General features: G+C 39.8%; 1 protein-coding gene across 1 annotated transcript in view; it reads right to left on the bottom strand.

Annotated features, from left to right (window-relative positions):
* Positions 1–21,372, bottom strand: part of COL1A2 (collagen type I alpha 2 chain) — a 39,545-nt gene extending 18,173 nt beyond the window's left edge. Inside the window, exons 1-29 of the mRNA XM_069859647.1 lie at positions 21,154–21,372; positions 19,275–19,285; positions 18,680–18,697; positions 17,968–18,003; positions 16,404–16,487; positions 14,991–15,047; positions 12,709–12,753; positions 12,555–12,608; positions 12,173–12,226; positions 11,728–11,781; positions 11,159–11,212; positions 10,847–10,900; positions 9,165–9,209; positions 8,865–8,918; positions 8,711–8,755; positions 6,262–6,315; positions 5,615–5,713; positions 5,489–5,533; positions 5,280–5,378; positions 4,685–4,738; positions 4,477–4,584; positions 3,580–3,633; positions 3,376–3,474; positions 2,453–2,506; positions 1,976–2,074; positions 1,176–1,229; positions 488–541; positions 307–360; positions 154–207 (exon numbers count right to left, since the gene is read on the bottom strand). Coding sequence (XP_069715748.1) covers positions 154–207; positions 307–360; positions 488–541; positions 1,176–1,229; positions 1,976–2,074; positions 2,453–2,506; positions 3,376–3,474; positions 3,580–3,633; positions 4,477–4,584; positions 4,685–4,738; positions 5,280–5,378; positions 5,489–5,533; positions 5,615–5,713; positions 6,262–6,315; positions 8,711–8,755; positions 8,865–8,918; positions 9,165–9,209; positions 10,847–10,900; positions 11,159–11,212; positions 11,728–11,781; positions 12,173–12,226; positions 12,555–12,608; positions 12,709–12,753; positions 14,991–15,047; positions 16,404–16,487; positions 17,968–18,003; positions 18,680–18,697; positions 19,275–19,285; positions 21,154–21,223 — 1,716 coding nt within the window. The 5' untranslated portion in view covers positions 21,224–21,372. The remainder of the gene's footprint in view (positions 1–153; positions 208–306; positions 361–487; positions 542–1,175; positions 1,230–1,975; positions 2,075–2,452; positions 2,507–3,375; positions 3,475–3,579; positions 3,634–4,476; positions 4,585–4,684; positions 4,739–5,279; positions 5,379–5,488; positions 5,534–5,614; positions 5,714–6,261; positions 6,316–8,710; positions 8,756–8,864; positions 8,919–9,164; positions 9,210–10,846; positions 10,901–11,158; positions 11,213–11,727; positions 11,782–12,172; positions 12,227–12,554; positions 12,609–12,708; positions 12,754–14,990; positions 15,048–16,403; positions 16,488–17,967; positions 18,004–18,679; positions 18,698–19,274; positions 19,286–21,153) is intronic.
* Positions 21,373–21,714: the final 342 nt, after the last annotated feature.

The following is a 21,714-nucleotide window of genomic DNA, read 5'->3' as shown; positions in this document are numbered from 1 at the left end:
CTTTAACAAAAGGGACTGCTAAACTCTGCATATAGCATGGATCGCTTTGTTTTGACAAATGCATCTGACAGGCTGTTGCTTCACCACATGTGCAACCGTAAACATAATGCTTATGCAACACTTGCCCCTCCTTGTGGAGTATCTGACACTCACCCTTTCACCTGGTTTTCCAGCTTCACCAGCTGGACCCGAGGGACCTGGCAGACCCTAAGCGTAAAGAAACAAGAATACAAATAAAGTTAAGGCAGAAGCACTTCATGATTTATAAGCCATAAATAAGATTGAGCTGAGCACATAGTTACTTACCTGGAAGCCAGGAGGGCCAGCAGGACCTTGTTCGCCCTTTCCACCTTGGTTGCCCTAAATGGAATGAAAAATAAGTGATTAACTTCGAAGGAGAAATACAAGTAAACAAATATTTTAAATAGGAAGTCCCATTAATGAAAAGTAAATCACAAGTTGGATCTGCGTAGGGGTTGTTACTTACAGTGACTCCAGGAGGACCTTGAGCACCGTTGTTTCCCTCTGGACCAGGAGCACCCTAAATATGTTCAAATAGAAAGCAGCTAGAGTTTTGATTTGTTATGAATAATAATTCTCTAAAGTGATTCTGTGCCAAATACAAAGGTATCTGGCTTCATATTTTGATTTAACCATTTACTTGTATGAACTTCACTGTCAAAGGGTACTAAAAATGTTTACAATTTTAAATTCTGGTGATTTTTTTAGTTATTGCAGCACATTCATCCTGAAGCAAGCTTCTTCAAGAATAAGAGATTACAGTAATGTTGCTGATAGCATTTTTTGCCACAGCAGATTAATTATGTGGTCCCTTAAATGGAAGAATTTCTAATTAATTTCAGTAAGAAGTTGGAAATTTACAGAGCAAATTAGAAACTATACACTGTCCTCAAAAATTTGCATGGGGAATGCTTTTTCTTCATAGGAAGATAATAGCCCACAATTAATTACCCAATTAACACCCAAGAAGGGCATTTTTTCATTTATCCCTTAAGTAATAGTCCCCACTGACATGAGGCTAGATGAATGCATTCCCAAGGGCTTTATTATTTCATCATCTGCTCATGCCTGCACAAGGCAATGTTATCTTATTATAGAGGTTTTGGAAATCTCTTTTTTTTGTCTCTGGAGGTTGATAAAACATATCCACATACCCGTGGGCCAGCAAGACCAACATTGCCTTTTTCACCAGGTTTGCCAGGTTCACCCTGAAGTTAAAAGAAAAAGATATGAAAGTTAACCAAGACTCCATATTACATGCAGTGTAAACAGAGACTGATACTCTCCTTTCCAGAACATTTGTTGTAATATTTCTTTAACCCTAATTAAAACACCCACAAGCTCTGCTTGTCTTGTTGAACCAATTAGAAAGAATAGCTCAAAAATAAACATCTTTTCTTTTCAAGATTCTATTCCTTTATTTTATGAGATCATAATTTATGGCACTCTGCATAGTATCCTATGCAATACACTATTTACCTCTGCCTGTGTGCATCTATAGCAATGCAGGAGATGATTACAATTATCTGTGGCCTCTGTTTGACATGTCAAGAGACCTGCTGAAATCACTGGTAGCTTTTTTCTAAAGTGAGTAAGCTTTCGACTGTGCTTCATAATTTAAAATGCTCTGGAACTGGAACTTAGGGTTGACAGCAAACATTTACATAACTTTTACTGAAGTGTACACACAGAAATGATGAAATGCAAATTATAATATATACATATATTATTCTAATCACTTCAAAATCCAAATAATCTTAATTATTTTTTCATTTGTTTAATTTTAGATAGTTGCAAAATAATTTAAAACAGAACTCTTGAATGTAAGTGAGCACAATCCAATAAGCAATACAGAAGGATGCAGGGAGACATGTTTGATTGTTAAAAGTTGCGGACCCCCAGGTTAGTCTGGAAATACCTTCACAATAATAGAAAGTTTCTGTATTGTACTTACAGTGGGACCTTTTGGTCCAGGGAATCCAATGTTGCCAGGTTCACCTCTATTACCAGCTGGACCAATTGGCCCAACTCTACCATCTGCTCCAGGGAAACCCTAGAAGAGAAATCATACTAATAAATGGCTAGGGTAATTTAATTACAGTTCAGTTTCAGGAGAAGTGTGTACTGACAGGAAGCAGATTTCATTTAACTTTTAAACACTGTTTATACAATGCCTGCTCATGCATTCCTCCGTTTTTCTCCTTTTTGTAAAACTGCATTTCTTTTTCTCCTTCCAGGGAACAGATCTGATCTGAGACCCACAGAAATGAACAGAAAGCTTCTCACTGATCTTCTGAGCAATATATAAAATCTTGTAGGTTTTACAGAGTTGCATTAGAGCTCCATGCTGAGATCTCTGCTTTTAAAAACCTCTGTTCATGTCTACGTTACACATGCAATGGGGAAACAGAATGAAAAGCAAGGTACTTACAACAGGACCTTCCTTGCCAGCAGGGCCTGGGCTTCCAGGCTGGCCTGGGAGACCCTGAGAAAGGCAAGTTTTCATGTTTTTAAAAGGAAACCAACTCACCCAACAGTTAACCAAAATGTTTTTTTCTACATGCGAGCATACATACACACTCAGATGTCAAGTTATCAACATACACTGTGAAAACAGGATTGCATGGCCTGTCAAATTTACATCTAAAACACACTGAAGTTTAATTTGATGCTGTGTGCTTCCATGCCAGCTGAAATACAGTATAGGCAAGTACCTCTTTCACTCAGACAAATTCACTTAGGCTCTGCTTTAGCAGAGAATATTCTTAAATGTTTGCAGATGCCTAACAGTTCACATGGCCATTGAAAACTCTTTCACTTCATGGGTTGCAGTAGGAAGAGAAAGAGTAGATAAAGAGGATAAAAGACAACGACATGGGCATAATCTGTTGCAGCAAGCACCACTAAAGAGGATGGCTATTCTCGACAAAATCATTTACATAATTGGAATATTGAAATAATTCAGATCAGCCATCTTGCATCATTTTAGTAGGGTTTGCTTTCCTTTTAGGCAGTTAAAGAGGACACAAACTTCAGCTGTGATCTTAATGATCACATTCTGCAAATAATAATCACAAGTGAAACCCCCACTCAGAAGTCAATGCAGTATCCATTACAAGGGGACACTCCTCCCAAGGCAATCAAATGCTACTGCATATAAAAGAAACTAATGTCAATAAACATTCTGATGCTTCTTAAAAGTTCCTCATCGAAGTTTTTTTCAGTAGAGTGGAGGAAGTGCCCTAATCGTGGTTAGCCCAGGATGAACAATTGTTTTTGAACAATTTTGTCTCTAAATTGTAATGAATTTTGGTTTTGAACAGTTCAGACTTACACCACAGATTTCAAACTTACTCTTGGACCCATAAGACCAGGCTCACCAGGACGACCACCATCACCACTAGGACCCTTAGCACCAACAGGACCAGTAGCACCACGGTTACCAGCAGGTCCCTATCAAAATAAATAAATAAAATTAAGTGATGGTTGCGAAAAGCATCACAGTTCTGTATATAAAACAAGATGGTTTAGAAATGACCATCCAGACAAAAGTCTTACTATGACACCAGCTCTGCCATCAGCTCCAGGGAGACCACGAGATCCAGGCACACCCTGCAAGTGAACAGAAAACAAATCAAGAAAGGGAAAGAAAGAAATTATTCCTGTAAGATATATAGTGCTTGCTAAATTTCAGCCTTCCAAGCAGGTCTAAGCACACACACATCAGTGTAAATACGGTGAAAGAAATCTCTCTCACTTTCTCTAAATTCTAATCTGCTCATATCAGAGCATTTTCACTGTAATACAAGAGTGGCTCTAGTCAGCAGTTAGTATCACACAACCTGGCCCACGGTTTCACCTTCGCTCCTCTGCAGAGAGTTACTGAATTCTCTATGACTCTGAACAGGATACCCAAGGTCCAATACTGAGTCCTTATCTGTACCAAAAGAGCCTGGTGGAAATACTGCCTTTTTTGCTATTCTTTTCCAGTGAATTCCTGCTCCTGGATGAAGCCACATGCCTCCTGAAATTCACTGAGTTGTTTCCTCAACCAGTGAAAAAGGTACCCCCGAAGATACTGGGGTAGGCACCCTTGAAGACACTGAATCAGAACCTTTTGCCTCACACAACATGTAAGCCAATTATCTGATATAAGCAGTTAAATCTCATCACGAAGTTTTCAGAATAATCAAAGATAATTCACCAAATATTATACAATGCATAAAACAAAGCAACCTCGAATTACTTCAGGGATAAGGCAGTAAAGAGCACTGATGCAAAGTAAAAATAGATTTGGTCCCAACTAATCAAAAGGCCAAGACTGGCAAATGATCTTTGCTTAGCAGCATTAATGAAATTTAATTACTCATAATTACTTAATTTGATTTTGTGAGTCTAGCTTTATTTCCGCTTTCCTTTTTGCTTCTACTTCTGGAACATGAAAAGAAAACCTACTCTTAGACCAGCGGGGCCTGGGGGACCAGCAGAGCCAGGTTCACCAGTGCTGCCTCTCTTGCCTTCCTCACCACTAGGACCAGGAGGGCCAGGAGGTCCAGCAGCACCCTATTTCAGGCAAACAGAGAAAAGGAAGAAATAAGATGCTGTGATGCATATAACATCAGGCTTTATTCATTGAAACCACTGTCACATGTCCCATACTTACAGGCTCACCCTTGTTACCACTTTCTCCCTTGGCACCAGCAGGGCCTGGTTCACCCTAGAGTCCAAAACAAAAAGACATCATTGAATTAAGCATCCTTACAAAAATCTCTCTTCTACCTGAACAACTTTTTCATGAATCATAAAGCTCTTTAATCATCCAATGCCATGCCTGCCTCTACTTTGACAAATGGTCAGTGAACATAATTGTATTTTTGGTTTAATAGGCATGAAAAAAAATACGTTAAATATATTGAGAAATGGCAATAATTGAACTGTGAAATATCCAGGACTGGTTCCTCTATAGAGGATACACACTGAGGGCCTGATTGTGAGACTGTTGCCACATCTCTCTTGATAGTATCAACATGGACAGAGCTTAATAGTCCTCGCACTGAAAGCGAGTGAAAGTGAACCTCTTCAGCCTCAGCATCTGAAGCAAGTGGTGAGACACAGAAATTAAATACAATGTTTAACTCCAGTAGAGCAAGTAAAATGTCTGCATTAAGTACAAAAATATAGCCAGAGGAAATCTTTTACAAAGGTAGACACTGCACCAAATTTTCAAACGAAGGCATGCAATATACAAGGTCACTTACAACAAGTCCTCTAGCACCACTAGGACCAGCAGGACCAGGAGGACCAGGAATACCACGGGGACCGGGCAGACCAGGAGCACCTGCAACACCAGGAAGACCCTGTCCAAAAGAGGGGGAAAAACGTATCATAAGCCCATTATCTTTTCCATTGTATTAACCGATTATTTTTTTCTTTAAGAGCAAAAATGTGTGAGTATGGCTGTACTTACAGCTGCACCTTTAGCCCCTGGAAGACCGTTAGCACCAGGGTTGCCCTATTAAGAAAGATAACAATACTGATTAATTCAGAGTCTTAATCGCACTCATCTGATGATAAAGTCTGGCAAGTTACTCACTGGAGGGCCAACAGGACCACTAGAACCAGGAAGGCCAATCTCTCCTCTTGGGCCAGCAGGACCAGTAGGGCCAACATTACCAGCAGGTCCAATTTCACCCTGTTTGAGAGAAGGATAGAGCCCTCTATCAGTACACTCAGTGTTAGAGCAATGGAGCAATACTATATTAACATGACATTAACAAGACAATTACAATACATATATTCCCAATTCAGAGGATAGGAAATCAAGGAGCTGTGAGATCTTATTGGATTTTGAAGGCAGTGAAGTTGGGATGCCCAGCCAGGCCCTATTGAAGCTGGTAGCTAACCCTGAAACAACAAATGCTCAGCATTTCTAAGAAGCTATGTTATCACTGAGGATTACAGAGAAAGTTGACCTAAAAAATCAGAATTGGAATTGCAGTTTTATCTGTAGCCATGTACCTCCAGCATTGGTCCAAGATGCCTCACAGCATATGAGGCATAACTGACCATTATTTTGCATCTTAGGATATCATTTGCACTAGCGAAAAATACAAAATGATACTTGATAGGAGTGCTGTAAGATAGCACTCACAGTAGAGTAAATTACAGGAAGTAGGGTTCTTTGTTTTACTGTATTTCATCTTCACTCTCAAATGGACCAGGAGAAGCAGATGTCCATACCTTAGCTCCAGGAGCACCTGGGAAGCCTGGAGGCCCAGCAGCACCAATAGGGCCCTAGGAAATGAAAGGGAAGCAGTTGGGTAAAGGTATTCAATGATGACAGAAGCATCTTGCTTGCTGAAGTAAACAGATTAAAAAAAAAAAGCACATTTGTATTTAGACACCACTTGAGAATATCAGTTGCCTTTTGCAACTCCAAACTGACAGAAATGGTTCACCACAAACAGTTAAGGGTGAGGACAACACTGAAACACTTGAGTGTGACTAAAAAAAGTGTGAATTAAGCAGTGATGGATGAAACCTTGCCTTGAGGCCAGACACCTGAGACAGTAAACAGAGCATAGGCAGAGGCAAGCATCTGCCAAGCAAGATGTCTTTCTGTACAGTCCCACAATGAACAAAGAGGAGCACTGCATTCTGCAACTGCAAGTCTTAGGTGGCTTTTTTCCAACACATTTACTGTGCAGGGGTAACTGTGTATGCTTTCACACCATTAGTACTTCAGGAAGAGGGTTGGTAAGATCTCTGCACTACTACAAGCCAGTTTTTGACACAACTTATTTTGAAGTCAGTAAGAGTGTACTAGAAATTGGATCAGGCTTAATAGCAGCTCAGGGCAGGACTTCATTCTAACGTAAGAACAGGTTACAAATATTGATCCATACCCAGTGTGTACATTTTGAAGCAGTGAACACGTGTAGCCCTAGTGCTCTTTCATTATTTTTCTATAGCAAAGGCAATGGCATGTCAGCTTGAAGAGGTTTGATTGTGGTTTCTACCGTGTCTAGCTATTATTGTGATATTTATAATTGTGATGCGACAAGCTTCCTAGCATACAGCACCTGGACACTACAAGAGATACATTGACGGATTCACAGCCTTTGTTATTCTTTAATGAATATAATAAATACAAAGAGATAGTTTTTCTTCAATTATTAATGAAATATCCAACCCGTTAATAGCTACTAGAGATTGAGATCTACTTTTTTTGTGAGCTAACACCTTTCAGTTATCAATACTTACTATAAAACTGCCTCACAAATCCAGGGGAATAAAATGGGTCAGCTGATGTAGCAAAAAGGAATTAGCTTCTTATATTCTATAACCTACTGTGATTGTTACAAACTGGGCACCTGGTGTTCACACTGGTTTTGCATAACCAAATCAAAACAGACTGAATTTCCTGTAATACTTGCATGAAAATATAAAGTTTCTGAATTTCTGTTACAGTGACTCTTTTTATGTTTTAAATTCATAGTGGCAAGGAGAGGATAACAGCTTTCTCGTTTAGTTTAAATAAAAAATAGTGTTGATACATGCTACACAGAATGTTTATAGCATCATAACCTAAGTATTTGTAAAATAACTATAGCTTTTATGGATACTGGGACCCAATTAAATTCTCTGCTGCTGCCCATTCAGAGTAACAGCTGAATATTTTTGCTACGGTAAATCATTTGCCTCCAAGACAGCTAAAATGCTTTGGTTCTACTATGAAGTATAACATCAGATGTTGGCTATAAGGTCCCTATTTGCTTGCAATTCAAATGCCCAATCACCTGTATTTTTCAAATACCCCATATAGAAGAACTGAAGTGAAATCCTAACATTTCACTTTGCTAAAGCATGACAGATAATTGCAGTGACAACGAGTATTAAAATCAACCTTAGTAAAACTGACAGAACAAAGAATTTTATCATCATCAACTCAAATTTTGAAGGCAAGAAGGAATAACTATTCTGGCCTATTTTTTTTTTCAGCTTTGAAACCATACCCTTGTGCACATGTTTATTTCATTGAAATAAATGATGTTTACTGAAGTCAGTGGTACACTATGGCAATAATAACTACTTTTAAAAGGATAAACCTGCATTAGATTAGAATTTATTAGAAAAGTTATTGTTTACCAGTTACATCAGGACAGTTGGATCTTTCTGACCTTTCACACTCGCTCACATAACTTGGGTATCACTGGGGAATGGAAAAGCTTAACTCCTGTTAGTCAGATAGGACAACATTGTAGGTGCAAAGCTGTGTCCTGGAGTGTATGTAATAGTTTCAGGATGTATATAACTAGTCATCCGTAACATGCACATTGTATATGCTTGTTAAAAGCTATAAAGTCTTAGTTTTGGGATAAGAATTGTTCTATTAGACTGCTGGAAATGAAGATTCTGTTTATCAGGTGTTTCCCTATGAACTCCAGTGCAAATCAGAGATTTAGTTCCTTAGATACAGATGTTTTTAATATAAATCCTCATGCTCTCAGGACATTGTCTGCAAAGGGTTTGTAATTCTTTTTTGTAATAGTTTGATAAGCTACAAAGAACTGTGTTAAAAATTTCCACACAGACAATTTCTCAGACTCCCAAGAATCCCTCCATAATTAGAAAGAGGGACACAAGGCCTAACACAACCCAATTCTCAAAGATCAAGACTGGAACTTACAGCAGGTCCAGTGGGGCCAGCACTGCCATCACTTCCACGAGCACCCTGTCAGGAAAGAACATGGTAAATAAAGTTTGAAAAGATATCCAAAGATCAGAAAGCCACAGTAAGTGGCTGGTCATGATAGCAAAGAGACACATGGAAAGCCGCTTACAGCTGGTCCAGGGGCACCTACTCTTCCTCTCTCACCAGGGAGACCACGAGCACCCTGAAATAAAAATTAAATTAACACATTTATGCCTATTCACTGAAAAAAAGAGATATTGATATTTTTTATTCTGCTATGTATTTCTATAGAAAGAGTATTGCAGTCATGCAATTATATTCTAAATATTCACATGCTATTACATTAGAGTATCTAGCTCACTGGAGTGTCACTGATAACAAACTGAACAAAATGCTGGCTGAACCATATCTATCATTGCCATTTTCAACAGAAGCAGTAGATACTTACGGGTTGTCCTGGGGTACCATTTTCACCAGGGGCACCAGGTTCTCCCTATGAGAAAGAAAATTTGCAGGCTTGAATTACTTAAAAGATGCTTTGAACAGACAGCACAACACCATCCAGAGAGACATTCAACTGCTAGATCCTACTGTCCTTGTCTTCTGTAGCATTTACACCACAGTACGCAATAACAGCACATCAGGTCTTGAGGGTGCAGAGACTGTGACTATCCCTCAGGTATATGGCCAAAGCAAGTTGCTTCACTTCTCAGTTTTCTTTATCCCCTTTCTTTATTCTGATATTTACTCCGTCAGCACACACCTAAAAGATAGGGCCTGGATAATCAATTACCAATTCAGATCAATCAGTAGACATTTTTTAGCAAGAGCTGAAGCAGAATGATGCTTTCTTTTGCCTTAGGTAAAAGTGATAAAGCTATCAAATGCCTGGACACAGGGATCTACCTCAGGCATTTTCAACTTTAGATCAATAAATCTGTGATGTGAGTGACAGCCATTAAAAGATGACTTCTTTTCTTTTAGTATTAAGCGCTCTCAACTAGCCTGCTAGTCTAGGCTGATATATACAGACAAGTTATGTCCTAGAGCACTGGATCTGAATGCATCTGAACGCAGTCTTAAGTGCTACAACAGCACACGTTTCCTTCATCTCTGCCTTTAGCACAGTTACATCCTGAGTGACCTTGATTTATTGTGCTTGTATTTTCCAGATTAGCACTCTTACTAATAACTGTTCCTTTTTTTTTTTACTTAATTACTTTATTTGCTTTTAATCTCCAAAGACTGGACAGACTGTTTACTACCTCATTACCAAACTTTTTCTGAAGATTAACAACTTACAGTGATAATGGAGAATACTATGTTACGATTAATAACTATGAAGTCCAGATCTAAGCTCTTACAAAAAAGCACTAGGAAGAATTGGTATTTGAACTTTACATTATGATAAAAGCTCTTGAATACATACCTGTGAATAAGTCATCAGTGTTAAAGTTTCCTACAATTCAACACTGCACTAGTGTTTTTTAAGAACATTGCTATTAGGCACTGAAGTGGAATGGGAGAAGAAACAACTGAGGGAGAGTTTGCTAAGTATGTTTCTAGACTACATTCCGAAAAATAGTTTAAGGGTAGTGTTCAAATGTGCACTAATCTAAGAAAGGTAAAATGGGAGACTGAAGATCACACTTCTGACTGTGAAGATCAACTAGCTTTAACTCAGAAGAGCACTGCATCTATACAAAGTTTAAGCAGAAAAACTAGAGCATGTATCTCTCACAGCAGAATTTTGTAGAAAAATGAGATCTGTTCATTTCAGTGTGTTTAAAAAAAAAAAACAACACTAAAACCCCCACTACAATCCATAGCAAGGCAGAGATAGCAAAAATTAGTCTCGAGTGCTGCTGGGTAACCAAACATTAGAAGCCAAATTCTGCAGCTCTTACTCATTGAAAGTACTAACTTGCCTGAGGGCTCAAGAATAAGGCTCCAGGAATAATTTCGTACATTAAATGCACATATTTGTCCTACACAGATCCAGTGACTTCTAGATTATTGCAGCTAGGAAATGTTTAATGACAACATGGAAGATTAATTGGAGGGGACTTCGTATGTCTTTTGCTAGAAAGAGTCATAAGTTTATCCTACATTTTCAGATTTCATCTTTACCTTGGTGCCAGGAGTACCAGGTTGTCCCTTTTGACCATCCAGACCATTATGCCCCTATATTGAGTAGAAAAATAATATTAATGGCTATACACAAGCTCTTAGTCTTGTAGGGTAAGTCCTTATTTCCATACAAAATTATTTCCTAAGATAATCTTAGGGGTTTTTTTAAATAATTCTTTCATATCAAGAGATACTAAAAACTTTGAAGAGATTCGTGCACTTCAAATATGTATTCTTAACTTTGAGAAGGTTTCAGTATGCTGAAGCGTTGACAGTCTTAACTATTCAGGAGAAAAAAAGGCATAGACTCACCCTAATTCCCTTAAAGCCAGGCAGACCAGGAGTTCCAGGGAATCCACGAGCACCCTAAAAACACACAGCATGTGAATGGTTGCCTCTCATATTACACACTGCAGTTAAAGAGAATGAAAAAGCCTAAGTCTTTCAATAAAATTAATTAATATATTTGGGCCATGATCACTGAAGTGAGGAACACAGTCCATTCTCTAACTTTCCCTGACCAGACTTGTTGCAAGACTAACAGTAATCAACCTGATTTTCCAGTTTGGAATCTCAGAAATTTCATGCATTAACATGTGGAAACACAGCCGTTTCAGCTGTCTGTAACAACGTGCCTGCTCACCTGCTCCTGTGCAATTCCTCACTATGTCACTTTGTCACTAATTATACCAGCTTTACTGGGGGGGGAGGGCACAAAAAAATTCCATAACAATATGATATCCCTGAGGGTAAGAACTGAAATTGGATTAATGCACACAGGGAATATTACTAGACTGTCAATGTGGTGCACTTCTGAAAGGTCATTAGGTTTCATTGATAAGAGAACTGTTTTGTATAGTATACAGTAGATCACTACATACCTGAGGGCCAGCAACTCCTCTCTCGCCAGGTCTTCCAGGTTTGCCAGGGTGACCCTAAAAATGCAGTAAAAATGCACTAGGAAGACAACTGATTTCATAAAATAACAAAATAAGTCATTAAAAAAAATAAAGAACACACATTCTGAAGTTTCTCTTTTTCAGTAAATACAGAGGTTGTTAGCTTTCAAGCTTTCCTCTTCCACTATTCAGGAAGCTAAATAATGTTATTTGGAGAGGTTTTGAAATAATTTGATTTTCTGTGCATTTCCAACATACAGCATCTCTAGTCCTATAAAATATTAATTTCTGGTGTTTATTTATTCTATCCAATATTACAGAACAATGTAAGAATTATGGCCAACAGAATACTTAGTTTAATAATAACCTAATGTTAGAGTTGAATCACAGTCTCGGAAGAGATGAGAAACATATAATAACCACTTACGTCTTCACCAGCCTTTCCTGGAGGACCAGGGGGACCACGAGGACCCTGAGGACCCTGTTGAAAACAGATTAAGGATTACTGAAAGCACTTTTCTTCAGATAAGCCTTTTCAATTGTTTCTGACTTCCGCTGGGGCATAGCTGGAGCCTGAACTGAAGGAAGGTCCTTCCACCCTAATTGACTTTGCACTTTATGATTCCTGTCTGAAGAAGTCTGACTCTGAGTGTTTAGCTCTATTTCTGTAACAGGATCAAGTAGGAACATCCAATTCAAATATTCAAGAATGTGCACATGGATAGGTAAAATGGGCCTAAGCATTACAAATCTACTTTAGTGTCCTGTTTCTGATGCTAACAGTGTCTGTATGTGAAACTTGTACTTACTGTTTGACCAGGTTCACCAGGCTCACCAGGAACACCTTGAAAACCAGGAGGACCCTAGAAAAGAAGGGAGATTTCTTTGGTGTTTGAACAAGCTATTTTGAGATTTTACAGCTATGTTAACGTTAGCCAGTCTGAGAAATGAAACTGTACTTACAGGGGGTCCAGCTGCTCCAGGTGGGCCTCTGGGTCCCATTAAACCCTAGGGGAGAAAAATTACAAACTCTTGTAAAAAAATGATTGTTATCTAAACTCATCTGTAACAGCAACTCCTGGTATTCCTAAAATAGTAAGCACTACAGTTTTCGGTGTGCAATGTTCAAATCAAGACAGGAAGTTAAGAGATCTGCACGAAGTTGCACAGGCAGCCCAAGTGCAAATAGATCTTCTAATGGCAACGAACCAGTGCAGAAACCAGTGAGATGGTGAAGAACACAGCATTACGGCTGTGAACCTTGTGATCAAACTTCTTAATCTATTCTAGCATCTCAGCAAGTGCACTGGTTCATTCTTCTGTGTATCCTCTCCCTTCCTATGCATGAACTTCCAGAGTTTAAAGATGAAGTTGGATTTTTGGGCCTGTCAATGTTATCATGATATTCAAGAAGAGATGTTGGAGAAAAAAAGATCATTAGAGTTGTAGATAGGTAAAAAGGAAAATAAACGTATAGAAATGGCAGTATCAGCATGAACTGGGTGCTTCATACATAATTCTGGAAAAGAAATCAAATTGCTCTTATACATATTCTATACACATCTATTTCAAATAATGATCACCTTACACTTAAAAATTCCATTACTTTTTTTGATTAAATTCTCTTCATTTCATCTCCAAAATAAGTCACTAACACACTCTCCTTGACTGAATTTAAATTTTATACACATCTTGGAAAAAAGGTCAAAAATCTCTTTAAAAAAAGAAATATTCATAGATTAGTAATGCACTTTAACAGTCGTCTTAAGCTTTACTAAGCAAGCAACTTTGAACTGAAATTCAATTTAGACATCTGTTGTCCAAACAAAATTTTATGAGATGTTTCAACAGAAATTATAATTTTGAATTGGTTTTAAAACTTCTTGAGAACTGTTTTTAGATTTTCTCATTACAAGATTAAAATAATGACAACTTTCCAATTGCTTATGTAAATTTCCCATATTCCTTATTAAGGGAAACAAATACATAATAAATACAGTCATTTACTTATGGAAGCTAAAGCAAGCTTATGGCTATAAAAATACACAGTAATTCTAGGAAAATTAACTGTTTCTGGGCAGTCAGAATCATATGTGCTGCGGAAGCTCTGTGAATCTCTTCACAACTATATTCTATGACTGTTTTTTGCTCCTTGTCTATCTTCCCAGTCTCTCACATTCTCTATAGCAAACTTAAAAATTCCTCACAGTAGGTAGATCCTACTGCTGTTTCTGTCAGATGGACCCTAACTCACTCAAAAACTGGAACTTACAAATTGTGACATCCCAAATAAATCCTCATCTACATTTTCTGGTTTGCTGCCAGACACTGAGGGCAGAACTAGATTAAAGATACTCCTATTTCCCTATATTTAGTACTTAAATGGATGCCAAAACATTTTCAAAAACCCATTTAATATTATGCTGTTTTCAGGAATGGAAGCAAGCACTTGACCTGGAATAATCCTGGGCAGCCCTCATCCTGCTTCTCACCCATCACATGCACTGTCTGTGATGTCAGTGTCAGGTGAATTTAACCTATATTCTGCTATCTGTGTACACTTAAAAAAAATCTGTTAACATCAGGAAAGGTTAGAAATTCATGTGAAGAGGCAATCGTCTCCTTAAATGTCCATTTGTACACAGCAACTGTGAAAGATTCCTCTTTGGAGTAGCCTTGTAGTAGCAAGTACTAACATTCAAGTGCTGAGAATCAAATGTGGTGGCCAATTTCCTACCAAACCTGTGTGATCCAAGGCTATCAAAAAGGTTGTACAGCTATGGGAGAAAAATGGTCAACAAGAGCTGAGATAGTGAGTTATGTTCTAGACCTATGTCTGCTTTAGAGAGCACCTGTACAATAGATTTCATTCCTGAAACACAAGCTTCTGTCTCAATATGGGTAAAGTAATACTACGTCAAAGTACATGTGTTACCTGTCATCAGATTATAAGATTTACTGATTCATAAAGATATGGTCAACAGACTGAACTAAAGCACAAGACCTAGTAGTGCTATATTCAAGCTAAATATACAGTCTCAAGACCATATTTCAACTCCAAAGACTATATTTCAAACACTTCACGTTGTTCTACATCAAAGGATCGGTACAGAGTCTGACTCAATGTGTGATCAAAAAACTAATTTTAAAACTACGCTTTGCATTTATACAGCTGCATTAGACCAAAAGAAAAATACTAAACATGTTACCTATGCAAGTTATCAAGTGTTACATCATATACTTACCATAGGTCCTGGGCCAAAATCAGCTGCTTTAGATGGATCATATTGAGCAGCAAAGTTCTGTAGATGATAAAAAGTTGAAGTTAAAATACTGAAGATTTTGCTTTAAAAGAAATTCACAATTATCATTCTACATCTATCATCTGACTTGCTATACTTGCTCTGTGGTATGTTAAAGCAGCATACATAAAACCCAGTAAATGTGGACCTATTATAAATACATTTCTACTCACTTGTTTCCAGAAAGCCTTGATTTCACTAGGAAGGCCCTTTCAGACAACGGCCTCAATTATCTACACAGCAATGACAGGGAAGCATTGCAATAGTGTGAACTGACAACTAAGAACGTAAACTCAGAACTCACTTAAAACTGAAGACTTTCTTGAAACCCTCAAATCATTCATTCTCCCTCATTTCCAAGGAGGGAATTGATGCATATTTTTTAACTGCACTGCCTAAGTAAAATTCATGTACCAGCCCTGACCAACTATTGGATAAGGTAGGCCCTTCAGCTTCAGAGAGATCTGAAGAACATGCAGCCTCAGAAACACTGCACTGTTTCTTTGATCTTTTATTGACACGAGTTTTGTAGGCAAATACACATCTGTTTTTATAGAGTCCATTTTCCCTCTTCACTAAAATGGAAAAAAAGTTTTGTACAACACAATTGAGAATCTTCTTGCTTGTTTTGTTTTACTATAATTTTAAAATTACAGAAATTAAGGAAAGTAGTATAGGGATTGCGAATAGGAATATATATTATTGCTATTCATATTGCAGGCAAAAGAGTATTCTTCCATGCAGGAGAATTTACTGAATGGGGTCAACATGACACTTTCTATGTCTTCATGCTGCCTGTGAAAGCTAATGTCAAACACAAAGTTAAAGCCAGCATTTTGAAGAGAATACGTGATGGACACTCCTGCAGAAAATGTGTATGTGACACAGTTCATGCAGCATGAATACAGATAGAAATGAAAAATTCTAAAGGAAGATATTCTAAAACTCTTAAATATGGACTTCCAGCTTAAGGATAGTCTTCTTCAGCTTATTCCAATATGTTGCTGTCTCCTCAACCCAACTGCAAAGCTCCGTTTCTTTTTCCCATCTGCTTAACAGCATAGGTTTCATTTAATCGATTACTAATCCATACACATTATGGCTGTATAAATTTACTGCTAATTAACAGGATTGATACTGTGCATAAGTCCCTAAAGAATCCAAATTTGCTGTGGAAAAATATATGTCCCAAGGAGAGTTTCACTGGAACTGGGACCATCAATTTCTTGGTGATCACAAGAAAATGTTTCCTCTGCTCTCCAATGCAACATTATTGTTTTCCAGCAAATATGCATTTAGGCTTAGTCATAAAGCACAGATTGTCAGTTTCAGTAACAGAAAGTTTGGATGCCTTACTCCGCCAAGACCTGGAGGACCAGGGGGACCTGGAGGACCTGGTGGACCATCTTCACCATCCCTGCCTGGTGGACCTGGTGGACCCTAGAGTCAGAAAAAGGAGTTATAAAGTAACATTAGGAGTGGCTAAAGAAATCTCTGAAGTGATAAATTAATCAGCAACCAGGCACCTATAGCACATGCTACAGCAGTGCTATATATGCAGTTTTGATAAATGGCAACTTTAGAAAACAAGCATAGCCTGAATTTACATTGCCTTGCCACACCCTGTACCACATATCTACTGTAGCTTCATATTTTAGAAGACTTATGGGGCAATATTGGGTCTATGCTACCAAAGTATAACCTCTGAATTGGGAATTTTAATTTTAAGGAATCAAATTTTGGACCCATGGTACAATTGCAAATTCAATGACAATAAACCAGTGCTTTTCTACAGATTTCTGACACTGTCACTCTGCTACAACTGTCATAACTTTTTACAACAGTATGAAATTACATCAGTTCAGTCCAGCAACATTTGCCTTTACGTTCTTTCATCCTCAATGCACAAAGTTGGTCAGATTTTGCCATTGCGGCAACTGAGATGAAGTTATTTCAGTTGACCTGTATTTTGGACTCAGTTCAATTCTAGATAAAATCCATAATAAAATTCTTACAGATTTCTAAAGAAGGATTAGGCTTGCTGCCTTCAGGAGAAAGCACATCTCATTTAATTAAACAAATTCAGTTACTGGCAGTCTAAAGCAAATATCCCGTTGACCATAAAGATATACTCTTCCTAATAATTCCCATTATCCTTGTCAGCATATTATGATCTAAGAAAACTTCAAGAGCTACCTAGCGGTACAGTGGCATTTTCAGAAGATATAGAAGACATGATAATTACACAGTGCCAGGGTAACAATGTGAACTTCAGAACACCACTTTACAAAAACCAGCATGCATGCAGAACAAACCAGAAAAGCAGGTATCAGCAATATGAATGAACACAACTAAATTATTCAACTGTTCTTATTTATGGTTACTTTTACAGTAGCTTTTAATGGTACAATATCCACTTCGACTAATAGGAGGTAGATGAGAAATGCCTAGTTACCAAGAAGAGAGTTTTTCCAAGCCATCTTTGAAGGCACAGATAATGAACGATCCTCAAAGCTATCTTTGTCTATACAGGTTTCATATAAAGAGCTTATCCAGATACGTACTGTTCAGAGACTACAACTTTGTGACAACTTTCCCTTCCACATTTTGATGCACTATTTCCGCTGTAGTCTGATGGAAAAATGTTTCTCAAACCATCACTTGGAGGGCTAAGCTGCCGTCTGAACTCAAACACGTCTGCTCAGGCACAACGACCATAATTAAGTTGGTGAGATATTGCTGAGGCAGAATTTGGTACATAGATAATTTGGTTTCTTTTTTATGAAACTGTACATGCAAGACTCTACAGGTACATTCATTTAATCTCACGTCAATGCCTAAGCTTAGTTTTTTCCTAGTGGTCTTCCAACAACAACTGTTCAACGATTACAAACAAAAAAATGTCAATCTAATTCCTTACCCTTTCTCCCCGTGGCCCTTTGTCTCCTCTAGGGCCCTGCCAGAAGAAAATAAAACTTAATGAGTTACTGTAGAAATTTTCCAGGACAGTACAGGGAAACAGACACATTAAAAAGAATTTGTGTACACGAGAAAGGGAATGAAGACTGCAAATACAGCTCCAATAGTTATTTTCCACAGGCAGCTTACTTTTTTTCCACAGTAACTTACTGGAAATAATTAGACCCTGTCACTACTACGTCAGTTAGAAGTATCTGTGCACAGTCCACAGAATACTTGTGAAGTTAGTTTTAGTCTCTAATGAATAAATGGCTCCAATTTAACAACAGTGACTTTTAGAAAGAAAATAGAATATATTCAGCCCTTTAGAACTGTATGAATATTGCTGTACTGTTCAATTTATGCAAATCTTTGAAAAGGAACTCTGATTGAACAAGAAAGCCACTTTGATGCGGTTTAGCTCTTGGTAGACTTAATTGTGCTCTTGGGTAAATCATCTTTAATTCAGTAGTTGAATTTAACCTAGTGTTAAGATGTTGCACCCATATTTCCTCCCTTTTTACTTCCCACTCATCTCTGTGCTACTGCTGTTGTCAGGAAGCGCTGCAAATAATCAATGTAGTCAGTTTCCTTGTCATCCAATACTCAAAACCATATTAATCTGCTAAGAGCATCTGATATCCCCTCCATTTCCACACAAGAAAAATGCTTACCTTTCGCCCTGCAGGTGCCTGGAAAAGATTAAATAAAGAGTTAAAATAATAATGTACAAACTTAGACATCCCTTTACATAACTATAATTTTGCTCAGTACAGTATACTTAAGCATGCCCTATGGTTTAAAATTACTATGAAAGCTAAAAGATTACCTAGTAAAGTAACATATTACTACATTAGAACATTCTGTTGAAGACAATTTTATAACTATTGCAGCCTACAAAAATAGCATAAAAAAGGTCACACCTGAGTTCTTTCATAATCCTTCTGCGTAATGAAATTTAGATTGGAAGACTGGCTTTAGAGTACAGTCATCTCTAATCCAAACTGCCACTTATAATGTCCAAACACCACTGCTCCGTTACTTAATCCTTGTGGTCCTTACACCTATGAAGGCAGGCTCTTAAAAAGGCCGTCCCACCTCAGAAATTGGGGTGGGTACATTTCCAGGCAGTCCCTTCAGGATTTAATCGGTGTCTTTCCAAGACCACCTTGGGAATTAATATTAGTAAATAATACTGCCATAAAAAAGAAACCTAGCCTGTTAACTGAAGTTGTATCACATATTAGACAAAAAATTAATTATACTGACCTCACTTACATCTGGAAAGAGAAGGGAAAGAAAAAAAAGGAGATAATTAGAATGTGGATTCAGTTATTTTACAAGATTTACATTTCAATGCTTTAAAATCAAAACACAATTTTGTTTATTTTCTTAATGCAAGGAACATTTTCTCTATGTAACTTCTTACTTTTGAGGTTATTACCTTAAAATGTAAAGACGCAGGTGAGATTGCTAGGTATTTCAAAGGCAAAACAGACTTGCCAATTAAACTAAAACAAGTAATATGGATGATACAGCCTGCTCTAAATATGCTTAACTATATCTCCATGAAAAAAATGCATGTATGTATTTTCATGTGTTCATGCAACACATTAATAAATTCAGAAAGGCTGACACATGTGAAGATATTAAATTGTAGGAGCAATCTGAAATTTGAATATAAATGGCCCCATCTCACTTTTTATGGGGAATGATTGTACCCAAACAATTTCCTGCAAAACGTGTGAGAGAAGCTATTAAACGCCAAAGAGGAAAACATTATTAAACACCAAATAACAAATAACTTTCTGCATGATTTTTACTATTAGGGGTGCTCTTAGCTGGAGATACCCATTTTCAAAAATCTGTCTTTCTGGGTGTCAAGAAACTGAAGAGCCGCTTGGCTGAAACTTAACCATGGTAAAACCGCCCCACGCCACCGCTCAAGGCCAGCGAGGTGACCTCCTCACTGACACCCGCTGGCTCTCTGGCCACGAGATGCCACTTTGGCAACGTGCAGCCACGCCGTATCCAGGTGTTTCGCCCAGCCCAGCGACAAGGTGACTGTAAAGCCGACTGACTGTAAAGCACTGAAATACCACGGCTGGACACCGATGCCTTTCACTAACTTCGCATAAACTCAACCCCCGCTGCCGCCGGGGGACGGCGACCCTGGCACCGCGCTGCCTCCTTTCCGGGGGGGAGGGGGCGGCCGCCGGGGCTCCGTCTTTTTAGGCTTTAGCGAAGGCGCTGCTGCCCCTCACCCAGGGGAAGGCTGGAAATGGCCCTGGGGACTGGTCGGACCGAGGTTTTCCCGGAGAACCGCTAGTACAGCCCGCCCGAGCGCGCTCCCACGGGAGCTCCGAGCGCGCAGGACGCGCTGCTCCCTCCGACCCTCCCTCCCGCGCGTGGGAACGCGGCCGATCCCCGGGGCAGGGCCGGTCCCGCCGGGGGGCGGCGGCGGGGGGCCGGGGGGGGCTCTACAAGATGCTGCCCAGCAGGGAGGCAGGAGGAAGGCTCCGCTTCCCACCCAGCCAAGAGCGTGGGACGCGGCTCTCCCCCACCACGGCGAGCCCTGCTCCCCTCTCGCGCGAGAGCTCAGCGGCTGAGCTGAGCTGCCCGACCCCCCTCCTCTCCCCGTCACGGACCCCCAGCTTCCCCGCAAGGCTGGGTCGGGGGGCGCCGGGCCCCGATCCGCCTCCAGGGGGCGCCGGGAGCCCCGCAACGGGGCGGGCTGCGTGCAGCCCGCATCCCCGGCTCTCCGCGAACTCCAAGCATCTCCGCTTGGAGTCAGTGCCTTTCTTCCTACCCTTTAAGCATCTGCACTTTGAATTAGTGGCTTTGCGTTCTCCTCTGGATCCGAGACATCTTTTTTTTTGGGGGGGGGGCTGGTAGAGACGGGATTTGGACTGAGGAATCTCGTTGGCCTTTGCCATCCTTTTCTGTTCCTGAAGAGTAAAAAAAAACCCAAACAAGCTAGATTCTGATCTGGGACGGAGATGGCAGTTCTGGGATTATGTCTACAGCCTGGGAAGCTGCAGCACCCCGCGGGCTCCCATCCGTGGGGGAGATGCCTGCATAGAGCGTAGAGAGTAGGACAGCCGGCCCCTGACACCACCCATGCCACAATCAAGCTAAAAGCACTTACGTTGGCCTGTTGCTAGGTATGAAGTTACTGCAAGCAGCAACAAAATCCGCGTATCCACAAAGCTGAGCATGTCTAGTTGCAAGACATGCAGACTCCTTGTGGTGCAGAGTCCCCTGGTCGGTGGCGAGCTATTACCTATGGGACGCAGGCATACAGTCCCGAGGAGTAACTCCAAACTTAGCAGAAACCTGCTGCTGCCCGGGATGCTAAATTAACCCAGCCCCGCTCCGCCCCATTTATACGGCAGGAGGGTCCCGGCGCCGCGCGGCTCGGGGGGCGGCGCAGCCAATGAGGACGCGGCTCGGGGGGCGGCGCAGCCAATGGGATCGCGGCTCCCAGGCCGTCGCGTGCCCCGCGCGGCAGCCCTGGCAGCGTCGGGGCTGAGGTGGGGGGGGGAGGAGGCGACGCTCTTAAATTGGTTCCATGCTTTGAGGACGTGGACACTTTGAGGCTTTCGGAAGGAAAATCTGACTCGTCGTCTGATTCTTTTTATTTATTTATTTATTTATTTATTTCCCCCCCACCCCCACCAGCCGTCCCCCGCCCCTCGCCACGCTTCGC

Source organism: Phaenicophaeus curvirostris, chromosome 6, assembly GCF_032191515.1.
Source record: "Phaenicophaeus curvirostris isolate KB17595 chromosome 6, BPBGC_Pcur_1.0, whole genome shotgun sequence".
Classification (NCBI taxonomy): domain Eukaryota; kingdom Metazoa; phylum Chordata; class Aves; order Cuculiformes; family Cuculidae; genus Phaenicophaeus; species Phaenicophaeus curvirostris.
This window is presented reverse-complemented; position numbering and strand designations above follow the sequence as displayed.